General features: G+C 41.2%; 1 protein-coding gene across 2 annotated transcripts in view; it reads right to left on the minus strand.

Moving 5' to 3' along the window:
• The window catches only part of LOC134738390 (multiple C2 and transmembrane domain-containing protein 2-like), a 57,773-nt gene that overhangs the window by 27,589 nt on the left and 17,402 nt on the right, over nt 1-12,782 (minus strand). For both annotated transcript variants that reach the window (XM_063653289.1, XM_063653290.1), the window contains exon 5: nt 1,586-1,737. In XM_063653289.1, coding sequence (XP_063509359.1) covers nt 1,586-1,737 — 152 coding nt within the window. The remainder of the gene's footprint in view (nt 1-1,585; nt 1,738-12,782) is intronic.

Consider the following 12,782-nt stretch of genomic DNA (forward strand, 5'->3'; position numbering starts at 1 on the left):
CAAATTAAATGCAATATTTCCCAAGGGTGAATGTAACAGATATTGAACTAATTCTACACTTCACCTTAGTCCAAAGGGTTAAGTGTGCTTAGTGATGAATAATTTTTCCATAAATCCTTAGCCTGACCCTGGCAAGCTAAAGGAATCTTAGTAGAGAGATATGGTTACCCTGGATACCCTCACTGTGAGGCACAGCCTGAAATTACCTGGTTAAAATAATTATCTGCATACTTCTGTCATCACGCCCCCTCAATTTTCACATTTTTAATAAACTATTCTTCAACATGAGCCTCAATTCTCGATTTTGTGCTAGAGTAAATGACATCAAATATTTGATTCTGCACTGAAAATAGTGCAGTGCGCACAACCTCTTGCCTCCCTAAATGATTTTCCAACTTGTCCTTATCTGCTGCATCCTCGAAGCTAGAAAGTCCAAACTGCAAATAGCCTCAGGGCTATTTTCAAAATTGTCCACTGATTGTTTTTTCTTGTGTGGCTTTTGGCATGTGATTTAACTTTCAGGTACCCTAGAGCTCCTTCAATCCATAAAACACAGGAAATATTCCTGTCTGACAATTATGTAAAACTAATTAATTATCGTGGTTTAGAGACTATAGTTTTTGAAATAAAATCCACACCAAATTACTAAGATTAAAAATTGAATGGAATTTGGATCGGCAGAATAAGATGAATTATTTTTAAAGATAGTTAAAAATGCCATTACATTTGTTTAAAATAAATCACTTTTAATACTTTGGATAGTTTATTATTATTTTTAATCAGAGCAAAAAACAGCAGCACTAGATTCTATTTTTGGTGTGAAGACTAGCAAACAAGAGAATGCAATGGGTATATAATTCTGGAAAAATATATATATATATATATTTTTTTGAGACAGAGTCTCGCTCTGTCGCCCAGGCTGGAGTACAGTGGCACAATCTTGGCTCACGGCAAGCTCAGCCTCCCAGGTTCATGCCATTCTCCTGCCTCAGCCTCCCCAGTAGCTGGGACTATAGGCGCCCGCCACCACACCCGGCTAATTTTTTGCATTTTTAGTAGAGAAGTGGTTTCACTGTGTTAGCCAGGATGGTCTTGATCTCCTGACCTCAAGATCCACCTGCCTCAGCCTCCCAAAGTGCTGGGATTACAGGCATGAGCCACTGCACCCGGCCTTCTGAAAATGTTTTTAATTATCTCACATATTTTAACCCAAATATCACATATTATGCTATTCTATTTCTGTAGCATTTTGAAAACTTTTACTTATCCTTTTCCTGCATTCTATGAAACATAGTTTGCTTATTTTCAAAATGAAAAAAAGTCATGCATTCAAATCTATGATTTAATAAGCTTTCTCTAGCTCTGTTACTATATTAAAATAAACTATACTAAGCAATTAAAACAAAACCCACATTAATTGACTGCATCTATACAATTATTTTGTTTTCTGCTCCTTAATATAGTTAGGAAGGCTAAACATAAATTACTTCTACTTTTGTAAAATTTAAAGTGAGAAACAACTTTTTTTTTATTTTAAAGATACCATTCTCCTTATGGAAAGATAGAACTTGCCTTACTCTTATACCTCTGATCTCCCAGTTTTAACTGGACAAAGATTTCTGTCATGCTTCCTCCTGAGACAGTCTTCCCTTCCAACAAAGTTATACTTATAATCCCGTTCCAGAGCTGGTTTCTTTTCAAGGACTCAGAGAGCCGTAGGTTGCATATCAAAGAGGACTAAAGCAAAAAATAAAGATGACATGTAAACTTGCTTATAATTCCCAAGAGTGACTTTGGTGATCATTGGAATTCCAACTTTCAATATTTGCTTGTAAAAAATTCCCTCCCTACTGGTGAAAAGTGTTATTTTTCATTGGTTTTGCAAACCTGCTGTCGCAGTTATGTGACTTCCTTCTCAAGCTTTGAAGTGGTAATAATATGGTGAAGGATGAGTATATGCAACACTTTGACTTGGCACTGGCCTGTGCTCCCACCCAGATGAGCTCTTTGGTGGGACTCCTTTGACTGGGCCTTTAGCTATTTTAATAGTGTGAGAGGAATAAAGGCATTCTGGGAAACAGAGATATTATAAGCAAAATATCTCTGGGCATTCAGAAATAATGACTTTGAATTTATCCTTCACATTTGAATCTGTCTCCACTTCTCTTTATTCCTTGGGCTACTACCAAAAGCCCTATACCACGTAAGATTCACTACTCCAAATAGAGCCTTCAGTGGCCTAGCTGGTCAAATGAGCTTTGCAGATCTGGGGTGGGGGTGGGAAGGAAGGGGGTGTATAAAGTACATCTCACTGCACCTGGGACCCAGGAGGGGTTCAATAACTTAACTCTTATTTCCTTTTCTAAATTATATTACTCACACTCATACACACCTTATAGGAAAAGGGCAAATGCCCTGTTATTAAATTTTAAATAGAGTAGCCACACTTCATTTTTTAATTTCCACTATGTAAATTTTCAAACATATACAAAGGTAAAGAGAAGAATACAATAAATCTGCATGTACTTAATCACCAGATTTACTGTCTTGCAAATCTTATTTTACCTATGCCTTCGTTCTTTTATGGTTGAAATATCTTAAAGCGAAATCCATATTTGTTTTTACATAACCATCCGGTATGATCACACTCAATGGCGTTAACCATAAGTTGTTTAATCTATGAAATACACAGTGCATATTCACATTTCCCTGATGGTCTCAACCGCTCCCTTTTATGGTTAGTTTGTCTGAGTTGGGATCCCCACGTGATCCACATGCTGCATTTGGTTAGCAGAGTTCATTTACGTTGTCCATTAAATTAGCGAAATGACACAAGCATAGGCTTCTTTATTGAAGGAGAAATAAATGGGCTGAAGAATGTAAATGGTGCCGAGCATCATCGTCGAGCAATGAATTTCTAACACTATATATTCATTCCTGTCATCACTCGCTATATCTTCCAGATCATTCAGACACCAATTTGCTCGGACGCCAGTTAGTCACAATTTATCACAAGAAAGGGTATGTCAGTACCATAGTCATTATACACCAGCTTACCTCATCGAACCCAGGCCACTCCACCACTCTTAATAAGTGACACAACAATGCCACACTAGGTATTTTGATCATTTATGACAACCTTAAACAAAATACATTCAAGAAAACACATATTCCCAAGCTTCATATCTGTATTAGCCCATTTTCATACTGCTATAAAGAACTGCCTGAGACTGGGTCATTCATAAAGGAAAGAGGTTAATTGATTCAGTGCAGCATGGCTGGGGAGGCCTCAGGAAACTTAATCACAGTGGAAGGTGAAGGGGAAGCAAGGCACCTTCTTCACAAGGCGGACAGGAAGGAGAAGTGCCAAGTGAAGTGGAAAGAGCCCCTTATAAAGCCATCAGATCTCGTGAGAACTCACTATCCTGAGAACAGCATGGGGGAAACCGCCCCCATGATTCAATTACCTCCACCTGGTATTTCCCTTGACAAGTGGGGGTTATGGGGATTACAATTCAAGATGAGATTTGAGTGGGGACATAAAGTCAAACCATATCAATATCCATGTGGCTTTTCTCTTAAACCCCCCCCACCCCACCCCCTCCCCACACACAGGTTTTGCAGGTGCTGAGACAGAACAGAAGGGGCAAGTGAGGAAAGAATCTTAAAAAGAAATATCCTCTTCTCTGGTGAACATGAGTAATTCCTTCATACTTCATATATATAAATGAGAAAATATGTATAGGAATATTTGAACTATTTCATAAACCTTTATTATTGAATATATGATCATTATGCTTACTATATATAAAAATAACATATTTCAGATATAACATATTCAATAAAGGTTTATGAAACAGTTAAAATTAAGTGATTTTGTGTTGGTCATAAATACACACCATCACAATATATAAATAGATGTATCTGCATATATGCACATATATCTATACATATCTATACAGGTATTGATATACATAATACATTTTATAGCTTATTAGGTACATGGGCTAAAAACTTCTACCTTTAAAACAAAAATGAGATTTTGATTCATATATCCTGCTGCAATTCCTCCTTTTGCTTTTCTTCTTCTTTTTTTTTTTTTTTGAGACAGAGTCTTGCTCTGTCTCCCAAGCTGGAGTGCAGTGGCATGATGTCTGCTCACTGCAAGCTCCGCCTCCCAGGTTCATGCCATTCTCCTGCCTCAGCCTCCTGAGTAGCTGGGACTACAGGCGCCTGCCACTGCGCACGGCAAATTTTTTTGTATTTTTAGTAGAGATGGGGTTTCGCCATGTTAGCCAGGATGGTCTCGATCTCCTGACCTCGTGATCCGCTCACCTCAGCCTCCCAAAATGCTGGGATTACAGGCATGAGCCACCGTGCCCGGCCTCTTTTTTTCTTCTTAAAATTTGACTTGCCAATCAACAACCGAAAGCATGACCTGTCCCACGGCCATGCTTCAAAGCTCCGGCAGATATATTCCTCCCTAAACACTGCAACTATTTCAAAATCCTTTTTATAAAAACGGGAGTAACGTCCACAAAGGATCAAAGGGCATCCTGCAGTCTGGCAATTGCTTAAGAAGAATGGCAGCACTTCCATGAAATATGCCGTAAAATAATTTTGCGGCTTGGTATGTCCTAATTTCAAACTGGATGTTTATCTTGGAAAGGTTTCTAACCTGTCCATAAAACAGCTCCACTTAGCGCTATAAGCTCTGTAAAAATGGAATCCAAAGCTGGTTATCAAGGGGGCCTAGAGATGGGTTCCATATGGTGGAACAGCATGGGAGGGCAAGGCTGAGGCCTGTGTCAGGTGCAGCTTGGCTGGAGCTCCTGATCTAGACACTCGTTGCATTACACCATCACATCTGTATTCTTGCTTGTCATGTCCCTGGGAAATATCCACTTTCCATCAAAGCTTTTGTCTATCACAGTCGGACTTTGAACATTTTAGCATTTAACGCAGTCATGTTTGATCTGATGGACTTGCTCTCTGCTGTCCAAGATTTTTTCCCTCCTCCTAAAGGGAGGGCAGAAGTATTTATTGCAGAGTTCACAGATAGAAAAGAACACAAGAACTTTATTCTACTTATTACACCCCAAATATTTCTGCACACTACTATCAGGTTATTTCTCTTTTTTTTTTTTTTTTTTTTTTTTGAGACAGAGTCTGGCTCTGGAGCCCAAGCTGGAGTGCAGTGGCGCTCACTGCAAGCTCTGCCTCCCGGGTTCACGCCATTCTTCTGCCTCAGCCTCCCGAGAAGCTAGGACCACAGGCGCCTGCCACCACATCCAGCTAATTCTTTCGTATTTTTTAGTGGAGACGGGGTTTCACCATGTTTTGCCAGAATGGTCTCAATCTCCTGACCTCGTGATCCACCCGCCTCGGCCTCCCAAAGTGCTGGGATTACAGGCGTGAGCCACCACACCCAGCCAGGTTATTTCTCAAATAAAGTTTCATCTGTGATCCACACATTCTGGAGGAGGTGGGTGTAATTTAAAGAAGTCTCTTAATTACTTTAACATTTCTCTTCCACACTTGATAGGTTTGATGAGGCCTCAGACCAGGGAGTCTGGGGTTGGGGGTAGGGCCTGGGCCATGTAATGTGTGCTTTCTTGCAGAGCTGGGCTCACAAAAATCTTTTGTGCTCTTCAAACAGCCCCCTTTTCCCCCCACAATAAATTGACTCATCTGCACTCGCTCAGCTGAATAGCTTAGGTTTTCATGCCTGTGCCCGAACCTATACATGAAATTTGTCATCTTAATGCAGCCTGGCTTGTGAAAGGAGAGAAGGAAATGACCCATCTCAGGGGAAACCCACCCCACCTGAACTAAAACAGACACCAGGGGATAGTGGAATGTTTCGGGGCCCCGACCCTAATTTCTTAGCAGATACAATGGATACAATACAGTACATCAAGGTTTTGTTATTTTCCTCCTTCCTTCCAAAGGATCAGACCTTTCACTATTTCTATGTTGATTCATTCATCTGCTCTCTCTTTCTCAGCCCCCACCTCACCAAATCCCCACCCATTCTTCTAAAACAGAAAAGGCGACTTCCATCTAAGACCGTGGCTAGTTATTAACAGTGAAAACAAGGTGTGCTGTGCCACTTAGAAACATATTAACTTCTGTAAAAGAGCTTTGGAAACACTAATTTACTTCTCATTCATTCAATCCCAAGGCAGAAAGGGAAGAAACTTTGGAATAAGACTAAAATTATACCCGGTGGATTCAAACAGGTAGAGAATCTTCATAAGTTTCTGATCTAGGAATAGGCTCTAAAAACAGTGACTGTACTGTCATTGCTGGAATACATGAAATGGACTACAGTTTGCTGGCATGCATTATTTGATGTTTTTGGCCTGGGGACATGCTGGGGAGATAGTGATGTGAATTGGCATGGCTGCAAAGGAAACTGAGGGAAGATGGACAGGTCAGCTTGGTGCCTCTTATCTGTCCCAGGCCAGGAAGAGTGGCAGAGAGGTTAAGAGGAAAGAAATCCTAAAAGCAGGGCATGAAGTCAGGAGCTGGAGCCACACCTGTGGCCATCAAAAGCAAGGTTACATTCAAGTAGGCAGCACTCCAGAACTGACTATGCCAAGCAATACCCACGGTATAATTCTCCAAAACACTCTCTTGCATATAACAAAATACCAATCAGCCAACCAATAAAGATGGCAGTAAGAAAAGGCAGGACCAGAGCATACCCACCAGGTGCCAGATAATGTACTGGTGCTCCATACATAGTCCCAGAGACAGCAGTATAAACATACCAGCGTTCCTGCGGTGCAAATACATCCCATTTTCACTCTCATTAATTGTTTTTCCTAAGTCATTGTGGGAAAGTGAGTAGTCAATGGAAACAAATGCATTAAAAAAATCAACTTTGTAAGAAAAGTGAGTAGTAAAGTCAGATTCCAACTATGTTGACCACTGATTTGAAAACTAAGAGAAAACATTGAGCCTATAAAATGTTTCACTGAAATATTCCTTTCAAGCTTTTTCAACATGTAAAACTACTGTTCCTTGTCAACAGCTTTTATTGCATGAGAAGATCCATGCATCCATAGAACAGGCTCCTAGGGAAAATCCTTCTCTGCAGCTCCTCTCTATTACCTGAAGAGGATATTGGACGCATAAATTCTCCTAGAACTACACAGAAATCCTTGCATGAGAATATAAAGAAAACCTTTTAAATTTCCCACATGTAAAAGTCCACAGAAGTGGCGATTTATACTTGTAGATGAAAACAGTATCAGTGGCCAGGTGCGGTGGCTCACGCCTGTAATCCCAGCACTTTGGGAGGCCAAGGTGGGTGGATCATGAGGTCAGGAGATCGAGACCATCCTGGCTGACACGGTGAAACCCCGTCTCTACTCAAAATACAAAAAAATGAGTAGGGCATGGTGGCGGGTGACTGTAGTCCCAGCTACTCGGGAGGCTGAGAGAGGAGAATGGCATGAACCCGGGAGGCGGAGCTTGCAGTGAGCCGAGATCCAGCCACTGCACTCCAGCCTGGGCAACACAGTGAGACTCCATTTCAAAAAAAAAAAAGTATCAGTTCCAGAAATATGAATAATCTGTGTGTACAAATACATTAGCTATAAAAGCTTTGCATTAAATTTAATATTTTTAAATTATAAGATAAAAATTTTCACTCAATTTTTGTACTTAAAAATTAGATTAAGAAAAGATTTAAAATAATAGTTAAAAATTGCATACCCAATGACTCTCAGATTTTAGGACCAGGAAAATGCTTCTAATGCATTTCCTACTATTTGAAAAATATATATGTGAAGAGATAAAACAACACAACAAAGGCAATGTGATTCAACAGGATTTTCTTTTTGCCATGACCTGTAGGAAGCTAAAGTTAAATGTTGGGCTCATGTGCAGTATAGATTAATTATCTTGCATTTCTTGATTTACTTGTATAATCCTGCTAGCCTTCACTTCTCTATTTTTCTATGTCTATAAAATACTTTATAAGCACCCCTATCCAGGGCTGGGAGTCATGTGAAGCAGTGAGGCACGGGGCTCATCCTCCAGGTTCTGCAAGTGCAGGGCTGCTTCCTCAGCCTGGATGCTTTTTATTTTTATTTTTTATTATTATTATTTTTTTGGACGGAGTCTCCCTCTGTCACCCAGGCTGGGGTGCAGTGGCAAGATTCTTGGCTCACTGCAACCTCTGCCTCCCAGGTTCAAGCAATTCTCCTGCCTCAGCCTCCCAAGTAGCTGGGACTACAGGAATGCACCACCACATCAGTCTAAGTTTTCGTATTTTTAGTAGGGACGGGATTTCATCATGTTGGCCAGGCTGTTCTTGAACTTGTGACCTCAAGGGATCCACCTGACTCAGCCTCCCACAGTGCTGAGGTTATGATTACAGGTATGAGGCATCGTGCCCGGCCCCGGATGCCTTTTTATGTTTTGCATCTAGAGCACCTCACTTGCCTCACCTTAATCCCAGCCCACCTCCATCACTTTAGGGTTAGGAGCCAGAGCCATGGCCTCCAAGGCCTGCCCTTCCTTACATCTCCTGCTTTTTCTCCTATGATTCCCAGCATCTTTCTTTACATCCTAGTACTTCCCAGTGCTTCTCAAACTTGAAGATGCTTGACAGTCACCTGGAGGGCTTGTTCAAAAATGGCTACATCTCATTCCCAGAGTTTCTGATTGAAGAAGTCTAAGATGGGAGCCAGGAGTTGGATTTCTAACTGTTACCAGCTGTGGCTGGTCCAGGGGACACACTGGAAAGCAAGCTGTTTAGAGCCCTACATAAATAGTTTGGAGCTCTTACCATATGCCACATTATTTTATCCTGAAATGTTTCCATTCATGTCATCCCCCTTCTCATTTGATGAGATTCATTCCAGTCTTTTTCTCATCTGAGGGCTTCCCTGAGCCCAACACAGAGACCAGCGTCCAACCCACTCCACCCACCTGCAAGGCCAGGATAATGGTCTCATTGCACCCTTTGAATACCCCCGTCACTAATTCTCATCTCTCCTACCTGCTCATCAATTCTGATGACTAAGTCCAATTCATCTTCGTATCCAAGGATAGGTTCTACCACAAGAGTATGTGCTTAATGAGAGGTTTTGGGGCAAAATTGAGTCGAACATAATTGAGAGGAGAGATTTGATGAGATGTTAAGGAAGACAGTCCCTCTGTCCCTCTGGTATGGAGTACATACAAGCTTTGAAAGTTCTGATAAATTGATAGCTTCACCTAAACATGGCTACAGTTTCCTGGAAGGAGAAAAGCCTCTAGAAGTCATTCTGTCCAGGTTAACACTGACCTCGACTTCATAATAAGACATCAGAAGGATCAAGGTTAAGACATTCAGCAGTGGGTCAGTGCGGTGCCACATTTAGATTGATTGATTGATGACAGATGAAATAGAGGTAGATGACAGATAGAGACAGGTAGATAGATTAGCTACATTAGATCATAGATGGAAAACAGACAAGCAAACAGTGATAGGTGTATAAGCACATAGACAAATGTGGCTGTTTTGAGTATGCAAGTCTCCAGTCCTTTGAGTTTAACCAAGAAAATAAAAAGGCAAAAGTTGTTACTAGGAGTGGGCATTTGAATTCAGTTAAGAATGTATGAAAACAAAAAAACAGTACAACAAACAAAAAGCACTTTATTAATTGAGGAATAATTCCAGATACAACACACTTCTTTTAATCCCTCAAATGGACCATATTTCCTCCTGCAAGAGGGTTTTTCTTATACTACTTCCTGGGCTGACACAGAAATAAGACATGTGAGTTCAATTAGAGAAAGTGGGACAGTGAGAGAGTGCATTTACCTAGAAGACGACAGAAGTGGCATCTTTGAGTAGCTCCTTTTCAACCCCAAAATACATGACTACAGACAAAGCAATCAGAAAACTTCCTCCTGGTTGCCACCTGGACTCTGGACACAGAACAGTTCATTTGAGAGAGGGGGCGACAGAGAGAGAGGAGAGAGGAGAGAGGAGGGAGAGGAGAAGTGGTGGGGGAAGACGGGAGGGGAAGAGGGAGAGAGGGGAGGGGAAGAGGGAGAGAGGGGAGGGGAAGAGGGAGAGGGGAGGGGAAGAGGGAGAGGGGAGGGGAAGAGGGAGAGAGGGGAGGGGAAGAGGGAGAGAGGGGAGGGGAAGAGGGAGAGAGGGGAGGGGAAGAGGGAGAGAGGGGAGGGGAAGAGGGAGAGAGGGGAGGGGAAGAGGGAGAGAGGGGAGGGGAAGAGGGAGAGAGGGGAGGGGAAGAGGGAGAGAGGGGAGGGGAAGAGGGAGAGAGGGGAGGGGAAGAGGGAGAGAGGAGAAGGGAAGAGGGAGAGACGGGAGGGGAAGAGGGAGAGAAGGGAGGGGAAGAGAAGGGAAGGGGAGGAGGAGAGAGGAGTAGGGGAGAGAGGGGAAGGGGGAGGGGTGAGGGGGAGAGGGAAAGAATCTACAAAGGCCATTCAGGAGAGAGAGGAGGGGAAGAGGGAGAGAAGGGAGGGAGGGGGGAGAGGGTAAGGGGGAGGGGGAAGGGAGAAGGGGAGAGGGAGAAGGGGAAGGAGGAGAGGGAGCATAGGAGGGGAGGGGGAGTAGGAGGGCGAGAGGGGAGGGGAGGGGGAGGAGGGAGTAGGAAGGGAGAAGGAGAGATGGGAAGGGGGAGAGGGAGAGGGGAAGCATGATTGAGTCCCTCCAAATTCTATGACTGTCCTCTCATTGCACGTAGCCAGGTGGAGACCTGGTGATAGGAGTGCCTAGAGAATGTAGCTTGCAGAGGTCAGCCTTTGCAATAACAGAGAGGAACCAGAATAAAACAATATAAAACCAAACAGGCCAACAATGGGCACTACTAGTTAATTAATTTCATACAGAAAAAAAAGTTACGCTAGTATAGGTCATGTTTCTTACTTTAGACAGCAGACATATTGATACACACAACAGTGGTCAAAAGAGAGGTTATGTAAGAGTATGTACTTATCTCAGTGAAAATGCATCTAAAGTAAAGAAAATCCATAACCAAATAGCCATTGTAGTCAGAGACAACACCTATACACACCCAAATAATAGCCAAGGGGTGTGGTGTGTGTGTGTGTGTGAGAGAGAGAGAATATGTGCAAAGTTTCTGAACACAATCAGTAATTTGTCAAAGCCATTTTTTATCATTGCTTTTTTTTCTTTATATTAGACTATTTGATGTGAGATAAATAACCATTGTTAATATTTTTTAGCTCTCTAATTGTTACACAAATTAGAAAAGACAGAAATAAGGTTTGGAAACAGATCTAGTCACACCAAAGATTGTATATAGTAAATACATAAAGAGAACTAGGTGTCTAACTCAACCCTATTAAATCAAATTCCCAATTCTTATTTAAATGCCCATTTTAAAAAGCTTTTGGGTGAAACCTGAACCTATTTTTAAAGACAATCTCATTGTATTTACTATGTTGAAATCCAGGACAGAATAGTTAGAAAACAGTGGGGGAGGGGGGAGGGATAGCATTGGGAGATATACCTAATGCTAGATGACGAGTTAGTGGGTGCAGCGCACCAGCATGGCGCATGTACACATATGTAACTTACCTGCACATTGCGCACATGTACCATAAAACCTAAAGTATAATAATAATAATAATAATAATAAAAAAAATAAAAATAAATAAAATAAAATAAAATAAAAAAAAAATGAAAACAGTTGAAAAAATAATCTACAAAGGCCATTCAGGAACCTTTTGGGTGATGCAAAATCATAAATTTATGGCATTAAGAAGCAGTTACCTAAAGTTATTATAAGAAAAAGATTCTAGATTCTAAGTTATTATAAGAAAAAGCCAATGATATTTTTAGGTAATACATTACTTAGGACTAGTAAAATTTTCAATACTCATAGCTAAGTAATCTTCCTTATGTCAAATTATTACATAATATTAAATACAATGTGGAAATCCTGAACTAGAACCTTATAGTTTAAAAATACCAAAAGATAGGCCGACCAGGGTCTTTTAACACTTTTACAGATTGTTAATCAAGTGTCTATAAAGTCTCCATTTCCATAAGCCAAATTAGACACCACCTGACTTTTCTCTTTAAAACTGCACATTCTCAGAAGCAAAAAGTCAACATAATTGAAATTTCTAGCAAAATATAACTTGCATACCTTGAATAAGAGCATAAGTAGCTTTCAAAAGTAAATAAAGTGAACTTTATTTATCTAGGATTTTATTAAATATGTACACTCAGGATGGGCATGTATTACGTCCCTGCACCCAGTGCACTGAAGTCAAATTCGCGAAACTACCATGATGGCAAAAAAGCAAAAAAAGACAAACAGCTCAGTTCTAACACACAGCTCTGAAGTGTACATATAAATACTGCTCTCCGGGATCTTCTGTTCCCTTCATATTTTTGATGACTTTATCCAGGCCGTCAACATTTTTTCTATCCCTCCTCATTCCTTTGGCCATTCTTCCATAACCTCTCCTGTCCTCCCTAGATGCCACTATTCTCCCAGCTCACTATTTTTCTTTCTAGCCTTTATGTTCTTCCACAAACTGCCAGTGCTCTTCCACAGACCCAAGTGCCCTAACTAAAGATGGTTATGGTTGTGCAGTACCAGTGTTTCAGTGCAGCGGCAGAATCAATAAATGAGAAAACACTGCTTTGTCAGGCTCCACCAAAGCATTCTGGGAAACTTCAGTGCTTTGGGTGGTTACAGAAACTTTTTTTTTTTTTTTTTTTTTTGAGACGGAGTCTCGCTCTGTCGCCCAGGCTGGAGTGCAGTGGTGCTACTGGATAT

The sequence above is a fragment of the Pongo pygmaeus genome, chromosome 16 (genome assembly GCF_028885625.2).
Source record: "Pongo pygmaeus isolate AG05252 chromosome 16, NHGRI_mPonPyg2-v2.0_pri, whole genome shotgun sequence".
Lineage (NCBI taxonomy): Eukaryota > Metazoa > Chordata > Mammalia > Primates > Hominidae > Pongo > Pongo pygmaeus.